At 37.4% G+C, this 17,342-nt stretch overlaps 2 protein-coding genes and 1 pseudogene across 4 annotated transcripts in view; all 3 read right to left on the reverse strand.

The window, feature by feature from the left end:
* Positions 1-1,626: 1,626 nt before the first annotated feature.
* On the reverse strand, positions 1,627-4,280 carry LOC144628209 (uncharacterized; annotated as a pseudogene). Its single transcript, XR_013566221.1, has 3 exons — positions 3,998-4,280; positions 3,486-3,516; positions 1,627-2,392 (listed from the first exon to the last, which is right to left on the reverse strand). The product of XR_013566221.1 is annotated as an uncharacterized LOC144628209 (transcript).
* Positions 4,281-9,345: 5,065 nt separating this feature from the next.
* LOC144628226 (uncharacterized) lies at positions 9,346-11,772 on the reverse strand. Of its 2 annotated transcripts, none has more exons than XM_078486296.1 (3): positions 11,466-11,772; positions 10,366-10,396; positions 9,346-9,997 (listed from the first exon to the last, which is right to left on the reverse strand). In XM_078486296.1, exons 1-3 carry the CDS (start codon positions 11,754-11,756, stop codon positions 9,372-9,374), a joined length of 948 nt encoding a protein of 315 aa, XP_078342422.1. In that variant the 5' UTR covers positions 11,757-11,772; the 3' UTR covers positions 9,346-9,371. The 2 variants fall into 2 exon arrangements, with proteins under 2 accessions (XP_078342422.1, XP_078342421.1); XM_078486295.1 differs by having other exon boundaries at positions 9,346-10,066.
* A 1,376-nt stretch (positions 11,773-13,148) lies between these two features.
* The window catches only part of LOC144628960 (uncharacterized), a 469,155-nt gene continuing 464,961 nt past the window's right edge, over positions 13,149-17,342 (reverse strand). Inside the window, 1 exon segment of the mRNA XM_078487085.1 lies at positions 13,149-16,614. Within this exon segment, the coding sequence (XP_078343211.1) occupies positions 13,697-16,614 (2,918 nt within the window). The 3' untranslated portion in view covers positions 13,149-13,696.

Genomic DNA, 17,342 nt, shown 5'->3' on the forward strand with positions numbered 1-17,342 from the left:
TGATATATTTAATGATAAGCGATTATCTGTATTTCGATTGAGTGTTTATTTTTCAGTTAAGTTTATTTCTATTGTTCTCAGTTTTCGAGTGACCTTAAAGAAATCTTCCCGACCACTGACAATATAATATATATATTTTTTTCGATTTAAGAAGTATTAACGGTTTCATGAAGAAGAAGAAGAAAAAGAAGAAGAAGAAGAAGAAGAAGAAGAAGAAGAAGAAGAAGAAGAAGAAGCTTTTAAGAAAATGTAAGACTGGAATTTACTGTAGAAAGGGGTTTGTAAGTAGACAATTACTTAGTCACTATTTTCTCAGAAAGCGTTTGTTCTAAAGAGAGCGTCCTTGTTTGGTATATCTAATTCAGCACCTTCATGTTGTAGTTCATTTACTGTTAGAAGTATAAATATATTAACGTTAGGGTGATTAAAAATGACAGTTCTCCAAAAAGTACAAAGCCTTTTATTGTAAATTGACGTTTAATATTGAAATTTGACAACTTTTTTCTCATTTAGGCTCATTTAGTCAAATCTTTGTAGTCATATTTTACGACAAATATTTAATTTAAGTGACACTTGCTTTAGTATTCGTGAATATTGAAAGCGTTCATAAATCTCAGTTCATTGCACAATAGTCTTTTAATTTTGTACAGCAGCTCTCGAAAAATGATGCAAAGCATACATACTGCAAACGAGGCCTGGTTAGGTTGGGAACGACAAAACTGAAGATTGAACTATCAATTTTGCATGGATACTTTGCCAACAACTTTTTCCTTGTTCTTTTTGGCTCTTAATATCTTAGTTTTTTGCTTTATATGTCAGTTTCAAAAAAAAGTTCGTAAAGGAATCCTTATTTGAAGTCATTAATTCATAGTGAAAAAGTAGCAGGAAACAGTGAATAACTCCATGAATATCGTAACAGGAATTGATATTTTATTGACATCAATAAACAAATTTACCATCTACCAACAAAAATTATTTACACTGCCCTGTATTGCATCTAAAATAGAAAATACAATAGATGCGAATATGCGAGGAATAGGAAGCAATATAATGAGACTTCCCAGTGTTTCTCTCGCGTATAAGCTTACCGATACGTGTTTTAAAGGGAAATTATTATGTACATCCTAGGTATTCCCTTAATTACTTTAATAATTGAACAATGTTGCTACACAACCATGTTATCAAGCCACCATTATTAGTTAATTGTTGAAAAACTTTAATTTAGAAATGGAAGGGAGAGCTCCTTAGAAAAGCGATAGCAAGCTTGCTGAGGTCTTCTTGCTACTTAAAATTTAATATATTCTTCTTTTAACGGATGTAAAAAGGATTTGAGTGGCAAATAAAGTTGATTGATTGGTTTTTTCGAGCGGAAATAAAGCTCACACTACGAGCCAAAAAAAAAAAAAAAAAACTTGTATGACTTGTATACAATATAAATAATTATATACAACAAAGGTATCTCCCTTACAGATACGGTATATGTATAAATCAACACCTTAATGTGTTAAATTGCTGTTATTGTTGTTGATGCTGTGGTGGTTTAGTTGTAAAATAAAAATACTGTTCTGGTTTTGTTGCTGCAAACTGGTATTAGTATCTAAGTTAGTTAAAAGCGTTACCAGCTGTGTAGCTGTCAAAAAACACGAGATTTTAACGTGTGTAGTTTGCTGACTGAGAAACATCTTTCTTTAGTTTCGTCCGGTTTTTCGTTCATTTAACGAACAAAAATGTTTCCATGTGGATTAGGTACATTTTCCAAGTGGTTATCTTGGTTGGCTCCGCACGGATCATGGACAGGCCAGTTATCCTCTGTGCAACCGTCAAAATGATAGTAAATATCCATGTCTTCCAAAGTTGGTCCACATTGATCTCCAATCGTAAACGTGAACGTACCGAAAGGACCGACATCGTGATAGCATGTGTCGGTGACATGTTTGACAATTTCGCAGAAGACGAATCCTTCTTGCCAATCAACTAGACTTCCAGATCCGAAGGAAATGGCATATCAACCAGTTGTTTATATTGCTTTTGATCAGTATCTCTCTGCCAAGTTGTTTCCACTGCGAGAAGCTCGTGGCGTTGTAGTCTGTTTCGTTCAATGGAGGATTTGTCGAGATAGGAACATCTACTGCAGAGCTCGCTGGCCAATTTGGTATTGGTATTATGGCATTTGAGTTATCAGTGAAATTACCATAATTAGTGAAAGTATAGCTCCACACTAGAGTCCAGCCTCCAAAGTCAGTGTCCATTTCACAGTAAGCCTGGATCAGTAAGCAGTAAGCCTGGGATCCACCGTCTGGATCAATCCAATAAACACCCGATGGTGGAGTGGGATATTGGTATTTGAGGTACCGGCACGAGGGTACGACGGACGATTGAGGGGTTTCTATAACTGAAAGTAAAGAATGCAGTGATGAACTTAAATAATACAATTAACAAATTGTCATCAGTTTTGTATGCGTCTGTCCTGTTTTTGTTGACACATTTCGTCATAACATTGTCTAAGTTTTGTTGATCCACGAGCCGGTAAGCGAGTGAATCTTTCCGTAGTTTCGTAAAGCCTCTTTTGCTGCACAAACGTCTAGTTGCTTCACGTTGCATATACTTTGAATCGTTAACCTCTAAATTTGCATGAATATTTATGTTTTGCTCTCTTCAAACTAGAATGCAGTGACAAACTTAATTGATAAAATTATCAAATTGACATCGGTTTTTTATGCGTCTGTCCTATTATTGATGACACATTGCGTCATAACATTGTCAAAGTTTTGTTGATCCACGAGCCGGTAAGCGAGTGAATCTTTCTGTAGTTTCGTAAAGCTTCTTTTTTGCTGCACAAACGTCTAGTTGCTTGCACGTTGGCTTATATACTTTAAATCGTTAACTTCTAAATTTGCATGAATATTTATGTTTTTGCTCTATCAAACCCCTCTGACAGGGGCCGCCATTTTGTTTTTTCGCGCTTTAGCGACTTTCCTATGAATCGATTTAATTTTAATTAAATTTTTCTGCATTCAATTTCATTTTTTGTCACATATTTTCAACTTTGTGGACTGTTTGGGATTAATTGACGTTTTCTCAGCCAAAGGCCATGCTGAAATGTTTGCAAGTATAACTATTATTATTAGCCTTAACCCAGGTTTAACTAAGGGTTCGTTTAAATAATCAGTCCTTAAATTTCGACGAGAATGTTTCCCCGAAGGTAGATTGCCAAGGCAAAATTATCTATGTAGTGAAAGGGTTGGACTAAAACTTTAATTCGAGTTGGCCATACATTCAACAGCAGCTACAAGATGTTTTTTTTTTTTTTTGCCAGTAATTATACGAGGAAGTGTTTTAGATATGTACTGATCACTAATGTTAAGACTTGTCAAGGAGGGTTAGAACAAATTATCCAAATTTACAAAACCAAGAAAACCATGATAGTGCTTTGGGAAATTCATCGCTTATTAAGGACGTATCAAAACTTGATGTGCTTGTTTTACCTTGTGATATGGAACTTTCTGTTAAGACAACCTAAAAAGGGAATAAAAATGTATGTTGACTGAAAGTCAATACTGACGTACTTATGCCTAAAAACAAGATAAGGCCCCGAAATTTTCCCACTTCCAACTGTGGTTTGTTCTGTGGAATAGTATGAGGGAAGTGAAAAGATGATATTGAAGTCGCGCTAACGATAAGTGACTGATTTTTAATAATGTCACTTGAATGGTGGAAAAATCGCATAAAATTGCTTTTTGGGGCCAACATGTCGTTTGGCCATCAACACAGGACATAAAATATTTGGTTAATCCTAACATTTTTTTCAAAGATCGCAAACGTCAGCTTTCGAGTTAAAAAATGTTTCATTAAGAGCAAAAACAAATGAAGGGTTCTTATTAACATGCGCGAATTTTCAGGATCGGGTATTTTTTAGATTTTTTTTTTTTCATTTCCTTTTTGCGGCGCCCCTGGCTAAAACAATTTAATCCTTCCTTGCTATTTACTTATAGCACACCTTTTCAACGTAGAAGGAACCTTGTTGTTGCAAAAGCCTGTCCGGATACATCTTTCTTGTTTCTCTGTGAAGCGAACACTTTCCACTACTTGTAATGAAATTTGCACTTTTACAAACAGCTCTCCTTGCACACAGTTGAGAACAAGTCATCAACGAGTTAACCTTTCCATGCCAAATGTCATTGTCAAAAAAGATAAAAGAGTTTTCTTGGATTTCAAAGAAAGCACTATTCTGTTCTGTTTTGAACATTGATGTTAATGACAATATTATAAGAACTGTGCACAACATCTGCGAAGAAGAATGAAAAAAAAAAGAATATGAACTTTACTTGGCTGAGACAGTAAACGAGAGCGAAGGAAAAAAGATAAAAAATTATATATATATATATATGAAAACGGACTTACCATTTTGTTAGTCGTGAAGGGATGTGTTTATACGTCGAGCGATATCAAAGCTAAACTGATGTATATCAAAATAAGGAAAAGTTTTTATGAGATTTTTTAATTAACACTAATGAAATCTTACCTCCGTGAAAAACCAGTTTTACCTGATTTCATCGAATTTCACATGACAGGTCATTATCCATCTAACACGGCCTTTTACCAAATTTTAATGGATTTCCGGATTTTGAGGAAAAATAACTGTGGATCATTTTTGATGAAAAAATGTCATTTTGTCACCTTTCAGATTTTTTTTTCTTTTTTTGTTTAGCAGTTAAGTTACTTTGAATGGGATAAACTTTTTGTGAAACAGGAGGAATGACAAAAGACGTCAAGACGTTTTCGCCTTTTGAATATTGGAATACAAAAATGGATCATTTTCAAGAAAAACCAATAAGCAAAAAACGAACGCTAAGACAAAATGGTAGAGGCTATATTGGTCAACAAAACAAGAGAAACGGTAAATTGTAAATGTGATCCATTAGTATCCATTAAGTGTGCTTGCCAAGATCTAGCATTTAACAATATCTACTCTAAAATATGATATTTTGAGGCCTATTTGTCAAGTAAGAAGGTAAAAGAAATCATTCTATGATTAACATAACCCTATGAATCATCTCCATTTGGTTGATAAAGTTACAGTTTCGAAATCATAGAGTTATGTTCTGTAGTACTTTGTTGCAAAACTTGTTCGAGAAAAAATAGCTTCCATAGGGTTATGAATATAGCGATCTTCAGAAAAACCGACCATCGGAAGGGTTCAACATCGCTGTTTCTTCTGTTTGTTAATAAATAATAGATTTGTTTAAAAAATGTATACATAAGGATAAAACCTGACCCTTACTAGTCGACAGAATACTTTTGTTACGCTGTATATAGATTACCATATAGACTATCTTACTGTTCTATTGTTTGTATATCTTCCTGTTCAGCTGCATCAAAGAAATAATATTATAATATAAATTATAAATATATATATACACTTTGCTTTTCGTGGTACTCTTGTTATCAATTAGATGAATATTGAGCTCATTGTGAAAACGGATGGACGGTATTAATTGATTTATTAATTTTCATCGTGATAAGAAAGTGGGTTCAATTGATCTAAGCTCGTGATTTTGCTTCCATTTGCCAACTGAACTGTATCGAAACTTCTTCTTCATCTCTCAGCTTCCAGTACGAAAACGAAATACCCCTTATCTAAAGCAGATAAACAACGTATTACTTCCGCCAGGAAATTTATTCTCCTAATTATAAAAGCGAAGTTGTTCTTCGCAGCTATTTTACGAATGGCAAAGTTTAAAAAAGCGTAAATTTTAAAGTTTGCCATGTGCAAGCCGTACTAATATTCCTCAACTTTCGTTCCTTTTGTTTGCTTGTTTTTGTTGCCTCGTTAGAATTTGTTTTTTAATTACTCAATACACCATGTCAGGACTTTTTGAATCGTGACAAGATTTGTCAAGGGAAGTTCATAATTAACTCACCACGAACAATGTTGATCAAGGCACTTTAGTAAAAAAGAAGCTACATAAGTGGTCGTTGTTTCGTTGGATGTTCATTTCATTACTATTTATTGTTATCCGCTTTCATTTGTCAGGTATCATTATTACTTAGATAAAATGCGATATACATGTAATTAAACATTTCATTAAAGCTCTGAAGCAGTATTTGATTTTAATATTAATTAACATTACGTTAGCTTTATTTTATTTTATTCAATAGGTTCATGGATGAAACAACAATAGACTAAGAAGAGCAAATTGTTCAAGTTGTGTGTTAAATTTCTTTAAGCTTTCTATTTGTTTTTTGAATACGCCTGTTGCCCCTCCCCCTCGTAGAACTGTAACGAAACTTCTTTTTTATCTCGTCCGCTGGAGATGGTTACGAAACCAAAAGATTCTTAAAATAAACTCGATGAAGTTCCTATTACTTCCGTCACGAATATATCCTCCCTGATAAAGCGTAGTTGTTACATGTACGTACAAATTTTGTTCACATCTAGACCTACTCGGGAAGTTCATACCCAACTTATTATAAATAACTTACTTTCTAATGCGGCAGTGCTGTACAGAAATTCCAAAAGATCCTTGTTGTATGGATCTATGGTTGCCTTGGCAATAGGCCTAGAAGAGTTGATCGAGCGTGTTGTGTTCAATTGCCCATGTGAAGGACACTTTGCTTATGGATTGGCGTTCCTTTGGGCACCGGCCTTTCTTCTGTTTTTGGCCGGAATCCTGTTCTTGATAGACAAAGATCTGTGGAAAGTCGCAAAAATTAAAAAAAAAAAAAATAAAAAACCACCACCCCGCCCCTATTTAAAAGCATTTCTAGCCACGCCAGATATCGCCCCGACGACTTGGCTAGTGTTGTCTTTTCTACAACAACAGTACTACACATGCGCTTATTTCGGCCCCCTTCTCGATAGCGATGTCATGGTGTCAATTACAACTGATAAATGCCGTGTTATACTCGGCTTCCGTTCGTGGAAGCTTGAGAAAAGTTACAAAGCTCGAAGTCAGATAACTGGCTGGTCTCTTATGCTGATGGCGGTATGCATTCTGTTCATCTCAGTCTGCATTCGTCGATGTAGTAAAAACCAAAAGGAACTTAAAATGCCGTGTTTGAATTACTAACGCCATAAAGAAGCAGAAGAAGCTTTGAAGCAGTTTCACGCTACAACAAAAGACATCGCCAAACAGAGCGCCAAAGAAAACATAGAGAAGTTATTCCAGAAGGCAGCGATGAAAGAGTTTGATGCATGCATTGAAGCAGTATCCATTGAGGTCAATTCTTAATAATACGGAATGTACTTCGTTATACCGTCACCAGAGAGGCCTGCGTTCACAGCACCGGAAGCTGTCGCCAGACCTCCACAGTTTCCACAGCGCGGCTATGAATCAGTAACGGATGGCCCAGAAATCCTAAAGAGCAATGACGATGAAAAGCCTTGTCGTTCAGTAGCAGATGTTAATTTTTCAGAGGGAACGAATTCAACTACATGTAAGTGCCGCAACCCAAGAGAAACAGTTTCAAGAGCTGGACTTTATCGACAAAAACCCCGTGATTAATTAAGTGTGAAAGTGACAATCATTATAGTTGGATAGCTACAACTAGACTAGTAAATAACTGGTCCTTATTTTTCTGTTATTATACGCTAAGTGACTCTTTAGTCGATTTTGCAATTTGGAATTTCTTAGTGAAAGTTTTACTATAAATACACAACAGTATTGAATCGTTTTTGCTTCCTATAAATTCAAAAAAAGAAGAGTTTAATTATATTACTTCACGGTTTTAATTTCCGTAAAAAAAATCTAGATCACAAATTATTCCAAGACATTTCCGACGATATTTCATGAACAATAGACCATTTGCATTATGACGTAAATGCGCAATGACTTCTGGTAGTTGTAGTTAAGTTCACGGGAAAAATACCATTTCTGGCCTGTGATTGGCTAAGGGCAGCCAAGCGGGAAGGTGGGACATCTGACATTTATTTGAAGCTGAGCTGCTTAAGTTTACGCTCTTGCCGCTTCGAAATTTGCTTACATTTCATTTATATTTCAGTTAACTGTTTAAAAATATAGAAAACAGGATGATAGCTTTGGAAAGAAAATTGTCTGGCAAATGTTGTTCGTGTTCAAGTAAGTTTAATATGTAGTGAAGTTCGCGGGAAATTTTGAATCGTCATCAAGCCCGCTTGCCCAAGAAAATCATGATGGAGATAAATTGAGCAATTAAGAGAATACTAAATGCGCGCTTTTTGCTACACCATTTATCCGTGCTTGTTGAGGTTGAACGCAGTTACGTACTGATAAAACAATCTGTGATTGATCGTGATGTTATCGTATAGACCATTACTTATTTAGTTCGTATAGTGTGATCGTCCTGGTAAGAGTAGTTCTGAAAAGAACTGTTTAGGGGACTGACGTTTCGACAACCTGAGCAGAAGCGGTTAGAAGTCATCTTCAGTGTTCAGATGGTGTCACTTGACTCTGGAGATGACTTCCGCTCAGGTTGTCGAAACGTCAGTCACCAACAACAGTTCTTTTCAGAACTACTTTCACCCAGACGATCACATTATACGAACTACTGATACTCCTCGGTTCAAACCATTTACTATATAAATCATTTAGTCAATAGGAATTTTAAATTAAGGCCGAGAGCTTCTATCAATATACTAGTTGTTGAAGGATAGGATAATGAACTTATATACAACGATAAGAGCAATACTGTGTTGTATATACCTTATATTACCTTTACATATTTATAAAATGACTCGAAGACGGCTAGAGGACCACTATCAGCAAATCAGAATGTTTACTTCCGTCCAATATATCGGACCAAATTAGTTTCTACAGCTAGCCTGCCACAGTTTTTTATATTCCACTTCGTGTAAGAAATGTCCCTGTAGTCGTTTGCCCCTTTCTATCTGATCGCGCTTCGGGGTCGTGCGCCAACAAGTCTATGTCCCGGTGGAACGTCTCCCCCTGGCCTTTTCCAGGCTAATGCCACACCGCACTTTATGAAGTAGAAATAATTTGTGTGTGAGAATGCTAGAAGGTATGTCCGAATCCCCCCCCCAGTGTGGTCAGAAGGAAGGAAAACAGAGCACCGGGGAAAGAAGGAATGTCTTTGACCCTTATGTAAGTTACTTCCAAAAGCAGTTCAACCAATGTAGTTATTATTCTGTATAGTCTTACCCATGCATAACTTGAAACTCTCTAAGAATTTTAAATTTGCCTGGAATTTATTTTTTGTGTGTATTGGTTTTTGTGGTTATGATGACTGAACACAGTTTTTAAAACTTAGTTTTTATATAACAATCTTGATAATGACGTAATCCATAACAATCTTGTTAATAAAGTCGTGCATTCATTTGACAATAATTGTGAGTTGTTGAATATATGCATGACCACCACTGTTGCTGAAATATCTCACGGATGGCCTGTGCCAAGATCAACGGCATTGCTGTTAGGGTTTCGAACGAAAATGTTCCCATGTGGGTTAACCGCATTTTTCACATGATTCCCCTGGTTCATTCCACAAGGATCATGGGTAGGCCAGTTATTTCCAGTGTAGCCATCAAAATAATAGTACAATGAAGCTGTTGTCCCGAAAATTGGTCCGTAGCGACTCGGGGTAAGGCTGGAAGGAGCTGGCTTCTCTTTACACGTATCGGTCACCCGTTTCACAATATGGCAGTTAACACTTCCGTTCCTCCAGTCAACCAAACTTCCGGTTCCAGCATCACATACCACCCAGTTGTTTATGTTGCTTTTGATCAGGATCTGTTTGCCAAGTTGTTTCCACTGCGAGAAGTCTATGGCGTTGTAGTCTGTTTCGTTCAATGGAGGATTTGTTGAGATGGGAACGTCCACTTCAGGGTTCACTGGCCAATTTGGTCTTGGTGTGATAGCATTTGATTTAGCTCTAAAATGACTATAGTTAGTGAATGTATAGCTCCACACTAGAGTCCAGCCCCCTCCATCAGTGTCCATATCACAGTGAGCCTTGAACGCGTTGGTCTGGGACCCGCCATCGGGATCAATCCAATAAACACCTGAGGATGGAGCAGGATATTGGTAGGCGAGGGTCTGGCACGAGGGAACTGCTGATGACTGGGTAGTACCTACATTATGAACAGCTGTTATTATTTCCCTTTAATTTATTAGCTTCTATAATTGTAGATAATTTGGGCTAGAAATCTTATAGCAACCATAGAAATCATAGGCAGAAAAAAAAAGCATACAAAGAGAGGATAGCTGCAATTTACGTATCAAATTTAAAACCATTTAATTTGAAAGGCACTTTACTGTAAGGTTAAAACTAAATCAGCCGTGATGCTGTAATTAAAGATAGTAGTATAAGCAGTTTCTCGCCCTGTTCATATAGACGTTTACACCTAAAACTTAATGCATTAAAACTTACCCATTGATTCAGGGATCTTTGCAGAGCGAACCTACAAATAAGTAAGAAATTAAATGAATGGATGAAAACAGATTTTAAAAGAGCTATGTCACGGTAATTTAAGTCATTTTTCTGATTACTTTCAAATTGAAGGAAACCTCAAAATAACAGTTTTCTAACGTAGAAAAACAACAACGGAGTAATAAGGGACCGAAAATAATCGAGGATGGTTTCAACTGACGAAGATTAATTAAAAACGGATTAGAAACGACAAACTTGAGATAGCTCCTTAAATTTACATTGTTTAGCTGAATAAATCATCGAAGAAGCATTTTTTGAATAAGCATCGTTGGCATAAATATATAGATTAGTATAATAATAAATTAGCAACATGGCCTATTATATGCGTGAATATCTTGTACTGATAACAAAGAACCAGGCGGATTTCCGTGGCATCTTTGATCGGTTGTAGCTCCATGACCACTAGGACACGTCATTCGAATGCGGAAAATACCACTTACTCGTGATTAGCAAATGACGGTTTCCCATTTGGTGAACGGCGAAAAATCGTTTTTCTTCTTTGGAAGCCACCAATAGAAACTAAAACTACTGATTTCCCCCCCCCCCCCCTTTCTTTTATATTTCAATTCCAGTATTAAGTATTAATAATCGATGTTTCCTCTGTCAACTTGTCAAAACAGAAGTACTGAATTTTGACAACTTAATGTCATTTTTTTAATCTTTAGGTAAAAAAAGTATGAAATTAAAAGAAAGACCGTGATTTATAACATTTGTAACTGATTTTATTTAAATCCATCTACCAAGGTTAAATCAACCTTTCTTGTCCTGGAAGGCAACGACTACATGATTCATCCGTTTTTTTTTTCAATGAACTTTAAGTAACTAATTTATTATAGGTGTAAAAAATAAAGGGCCAAGTCCATAAAATTCCTATCCGCTTCTTCGCTATTTTGGGATAGGAGAATTTTAGAATAGTATACCGTCAAATTGTTCGGAGAAAGAAATGAAAACAAGCCTAAAAATGCAGAGAGGACGTTACTGCCCTTCGCCTTTTCAGCTATGTGATTTCGAAGCCCGATAACAACATACTGACAACAAACCTTTTCCAGATAAAGAGACCCTTGTCGTCGTAAAAGCTTTTTTGTATGCTGTGTTTGTCTTTCTTCGAGAAGGGAACAAGCCCCGTGGCTCTGTATGTAATTTGCACTTCTGCAATCGGCTTGCCTTGCACAAGTTTGTGAACAAGACATAAGCGAATCAACCTTTCCGTCCCAAATGGAATTTTCATCAAAGAGGAAAGAGTTTTCTTCGACTTTGAAGAAAATACCATGTTCTTCCGCTTGTATCGTTACCGTTAAGGACAATATGATGATAATTGTGCCTTGCAACATCTGTGAAAAAAATTGAATAACTTGTGATAGTTAGCAACATGTGAACTAACGAAAATATATAAAAATAATCAATCTCTAGCTAGAGAATCAAAGCTTTAGTAGAAACGGAAGTAGCTTGATGTTTTTTAAATTTAGGCTAATAATACTAAAAATATTACGCTGACCTTTTTTCTTTTCATGTGTAGTCAAAATACAGCGCTGTTTTGTCTATATTGATTATCAAGTGAGATTTTACTTTTTTTACGACACCCTCTTACCACAAATCAAATCCATGTCAGCATTTTATTGACAACAAATTATTGTTATTCAAAACTAATGGGATTTTAATTTAGATGTTTATTTTGCCGCTCTGTTGTTTGCTATTTATTTGCTCTTTTTAAATTGCCGCCTAGAATGACAAGACACTTCCAAAACACCGTTTCCGACTTTTAATAACAGGATTTATTTAACGCGATAAGAGAAGAAAAAAAAAACCGAGTTTGTAAAATCTTCTCCTCCTCCTAGACTGTGGCGAGATTTATATTTATGTGGCCAAAGCAATAACCTGTTCTTCGGTTGTAATTGCGTTACGAGGATGAAACGAAACTTACATAGACGGTTTCGGCGAACGTGTTTACATCCTTGCTGCCACCCAGTTTAGACCAAGTGATGATTCATTTCGGAGGCTACAGTTGTGCAATTTGCCATACACAACTGAGTACATGGGAGGATCAATTTGAATGAATTTGAAGAAGTATGTAAACACGCTCGCCGAATCCGTAAATTATTTTGTTCAACCATGTTGCATATACAGGTATACGAATCAAACATCAGCTCAACGTATTCAGGGCATAGGACGGGGAAAAAAGATTAACAACGCTTAGGACCTGAGACAACATACAGGCTATCTTGCAATAGAGGGACGGGAGTGATAAATGACATGGTATGGATATGGGTTAGCTTTACGATAAAGAGACAAGATGGCAACGAAATCTTTATCCAAAGTTCTTAATCGGCCAATTTTAAGTTTCCCAAGACCGGTGGAAAAATAAAACGAAAAACAAAACTAAATACTTTTCTCGGCGGGAATCGTCTCAAACGGAAGTAAAATATTCACAAGTACTAGCAGGAAAGAACGGAAGCATAAAATGAAACAATACATAGAGTTGTAGAGAGCTCCTGTTGTCACTGATATTTGTATATATTTTTCTTTGGATCGAGACTAACCCTGTACCATATTGTACATTAATTTTATCATATTATTATCCATTGTATCCTATTATTGATTGTTATATTTTGATATGCCGACCTTAATAATTTGAAACAATCATCCATTAAAATACATCCAAAAGCTGAAATGGTCACCACTATACGAAACAAATGTATGCAAGTTAGTTACAATCATTAGCTGGATCAAATCTGCATCCAAATAGGCCATCTTTGTGTTCTCGGTATTGGACTGGAACTACCTTGCAATAGAGGCTAATGCGGGTAATCTTTTCAAATCCAAATGACATAAAGCTTTTTATAATGATATTTCCCCACATCAGCCTCCATTGCAAGCTAGTTCCAGTCCAATACCGAGAATACGAATATTGTCTATTGCCTTCTTTCAAGTTAAAATCTTCCTGTAAATCGATGATATATCTACAATCTTGGACACAACTGTTGAAACACTTATCAATTTGCCACTAATTTAGCTAACAAAGTTTAGTTTTGCAACCCCCTCCCCCAATTCAACGTAATTAATGTTGTAGTGTTTTCAAAAAAACAAAGCCTGTCGAAGTGCAAACCTCAAGAAACAACATTGAGTAGGGGGAGAGGGGGTAGAATATTTTAACCCGCTTGCAGGTCAGGACATGTGTGAAAAATGTGTTGAAATGCGTTTGATTCAACTAGGTTTGTCAGATATTGTAGTTAACGCTGTGTTATGTTTGCAAAAAGGTGCTATTCAAATTTCCTTATTGCTTGTCTCCAAATTCTATCATGACGTCATCGCCAATGAGCAGAAACGGAGCCCAGTACTTTACGGCAGCAAACTTCTCTGACTCTCGGAGACATTTCATAGCCCTGTTAAGAGCCACACTGGTGCTATTCCCGTCTCTAAGATGTTGGTAGAAACACTTCATAAACTCCATAGTGGCCTCGTCATCAATTGCCCAGAGTGACACCAGAACAGAACGAGCCCCAGCACCCAGGAATGCACGTGCGATACCAACCACACCCTCGGGGGTGACCCTCCCTTGAGCACTGTGACAGCAACTTAGCACAACAAGCCTTGCTCGTAGCTGAACACCTTGTACATCAGATATTTTTAACATGTAGTCTTTTTCTGAAGGTATTTTGGATGCCCGCGTTGGATTTGGAGCTAAAGCAATTTCTCCAGCTTCCATATCCCCATGTGCTGCAATGTGAATCAAGGCGACTGAACTCATTCGTTGAAGCACCTCATCTTTAGTTGCATCTTTTCCTGTGAGTGGTTCGGTGTTCAGAATTTCACCAATCATCTTTACTTCTTCCCTGGCCCACGGTAAACACGGTAATCGAACACGCTTACCTCGCTTTCTCTTTACTTCATCCACACATGGATCTCCCACAAGTAGCGCCCCAGTATTACTGTGGTAACCTTCAGGAGAATCTTTGATCAGTTTTAAACTTGTAAGCGAGGGAATAATGCGGATTTTGATGGATTCGCTGAGGTATTTTGAATCCTCATTCACAAACGCAGCATAAGGTGCCAAGCACAATGGACCATCTGGGACAATGATTATCTCATCGCCGTCGAGCTTGTTTTTAATCGGGCTAATTATGGAATCAAACAAGAGTTGCAGAGAATTGTCCTTGTTGTCGACTATTTCCTGGCCGGAATCGCCAGGAAGTAGTAAATCACAATCTGGCTCATTCAATGAACGATTCTCGCATTGGACACGGACACCGACGCCAATTTCTTTGAAGGCCTTTTGTACTAGCCTAGTGGCATCTTCGATGCTCTTTACTTCAAAATAGATACCTGTACCTTTGAGCAACCATAAATTTATTGCGTCACTTTCTAATGCTATGAAAACTGTTTGTGTAGATAGATCAGTTGACCAGTCGAGGATCTTTCCTTTAGCTTCAAATGACTCTAGCAAATCAGAGTCATATTGTAATTTCATGAGATCCAATAAGGCCTGTGCACGTCCTCGCTCAGCAACAGACAAAGCCTCTTCAGTTTTTTGAAGCCTTAAAAGAGTTCTCCAAAGAGCGGCGTAGGCATATCGACATGCATTACGAAAAGTTATTTTCCATACGTCTTCTGACTGAAGAAGAGCTCTCAAGTCATTGTAAATTTTTACACTCGATTGATAATACCTTAGAGCTTCATGCAGAGCACCCAATAATTCAAAATCATAACCTAGAGAATAACATGCACCCCCTTCGCTTTCCTTTTGTCCCAACTCTTTTGCAATGCGAAGAGCTTCCTTGTGATACGCCATGGCTTGTTTTAAATCACCCAGACTGTTGAAAGTATTGCCAAGGTTACCATAAGCACGCCCTTCTGCATGTTTCTGCCCCAGTTCTACAGCAATATTGAGTTGTTTCTTTTGGTACTCTATTGCTTGCTGAAAATCACCAAGACTTCGGTAGACATTGCCAAGATTGCCATAGGCACACCCTTCTTCATGTCTCTTGCCCAGTTCTTTTGCAATCCTAAGAAAGTTCTTGTAGCACTCTATGGCTTCTTCGAAATCACCGAGCGAATGATAACCATTGCCAAGATTGCCATAGGCAGTTCCTTCTCCAGCCTTGTCACCCAGGTCTTTTCCAATTCTTAGGTCTTGTTTGAGGTACTCGATGGCTGGTTTAAAATCACCCAGACACAGGTAATCATTGCCAAGATTGCCATAAGCAACTCCTTCTGAGGCCTTTTTACCCAGTTCTTTAGCAATGCGAAGATGCTGCTCGTGGTACTCTATGGCTCGTTTAAAATCGCCCAAACTGCGATAAGCAATGCCAAGATTGCCACAAACAGATCCTTCTTCATCTCTCTGTCCCAGTTCTTTAACAACACTAAAACATTTCTTGTGGAACTCTATGGCTTGTTTAAAATCCCCCAGACTCTGGTAAGCATTGCCAAGATTGCCGAAAGCAAATCCTTCTCCAGCCCTTTTACCAAGTTCTTTAGCAATGTCAAGGGCTTGCCTGTGGTGCTCTATGGCTTGTTTAAATTCACCCAGGCACTGGCAATCATTGCCAAGATTTCGATATGCAGCTTCCTTTTCATCCCTTTCACCCAGTTCTTCGGCAATGCGTAGATGTTTCGTATGGTACTTAACAGCTTGTTTAAAATCGCCTATACTTTGGTAAGTACTGCCAAGATTGGCATAGGCACGCCCTTCTTCGTCTCGCTGACCCAGTTCTTTGGCAATGCTGAGATGATGCTCCTGGTGTTCAATGGCTTGTTTAAAATCGCCCAGACTCTGGTAAGTACTGCCAAGATTGCCATAGATACGCCCTTCTGTATCTATCCGCCCCAGCTCTTTGGCGATGTTTAGACAATGCTTGTGGTACTCTGTGGCTTGTATAAAATCGCCAAGACTCTGGTAATAATTTCCAAGGTTTCCATAAGCATTCATTTCCCCAGCTCTGTCCCCTAGTTCCTTGGCAATACTAAGACAATGATTTTGGTTCTCTAATGCTTGTATTGAATCACCCAGACTTTGGTAAGCGATGCCAAGGTTACCATAGGCACGTCCTTCTTCCTCTTTTTGCCCCAGTTCTTTGGCGATGCTCAGAAATTGCTTGTGGTACTCTATGGCTTGTTTAAAATTACCCAGGCTCTTGCAGACGATGCCAAGATTGCCATAGGTACGTCCTTCTTCATCTCTCTTTCCAAGCTCTTTTGCAATTTGAAGGCACTGCTTATGGTACTCCATGGCCTGTTTAAAATCACCAATCCTGAAATAAGCATTGCCAAGATGGCCACATGCAGTACCTTCTTTTGCCCTTTCACCCAGTTCTTTGGCAACGCGAAGGTGTTGTTCATAGTCCTCTATCGTTCTTTTTATCATCTTTATATGCTACATTAATCAATGTTAAGATTTGCCTCCTTTCTTTTTCTTCTGAAAAAAAATTGAAAAAAAAAAAAAAACATCTGAAACATGACTTTTTTAGCTGCTTTGCAGTTTGGCGTAATATGAATGTTATCGTTATAAATAAATGCGATATATACTGTCGAACAGCCTGCAAGGTGCAATAATCATTTCGCTTTCTGATTGAATTGTGGTAAACAAAGGTGATGAGTCACCATCATTTCTCCTTTAGGTCATTTCAGTTTCCTGTTCATACATGCAAATGAAACAGCCGAAGAATAAGAATCTTCAATTTAGGAAAAAAAAAATCAGCATAACAAGCCCTTCAAAGTCGAATTCTTACGCTATCTTCATTTTATTATGGGAAATAGACAGAGATTTTGGTGTTAAAATATCCCGCCCATCGGGTTCGGTTGGAGACTAAAATTCCACTACTAAGTGACTTTTTGCTGCCTGAAGTTAACATATGCTGTAATTGAAGACTAGCCCTATCCTGCAAGAACATTTCTTTAACAAAGATTGTCAAAACTTCTAT

This window comes from Oculina patagonica, chromosome 10 (assembly GCF_052425735.1).
Source record: "Oculina patagonica isolate OP01 chromosome 10, crgOcupat, whole genome shotgun sequence".
Taxonomy (NCBI): domain Eukaryota; kingdom Metazoa; phylum Cnidaria; class Anthozoa; order Scleractinia; family Oculinidae; genus Oculina; species Oculina patagonica.

What these genes read in the sequence shown, in the direction of transcription:
- LOC144628226 (XM_078486295.1), bottom strand. Translation starts at nt 11,756, where the DNA reads ATGTTGCAAGGCACAATTATCATCATATTGTCCTTAACGGTAACGATA. An exon ending in GGTCTCTTTATCTGGAAAAG is followed by an intron (nt 10,397 to 11,465) that starts GTTTGTTGTCAG and finishes ACTTATTTGTAG; the next exon opens with GTTCGCTCTGCAAAGATCCC. An exon ending in AAAGATCCCTGAATCAATGG is followed by an intron (nt 10,067 to 10,365) that starts GTAAGTTTTAAT and finishes TTCATAATGTAG; the next exon opens with GTACTACCCAGTCATCAGCA.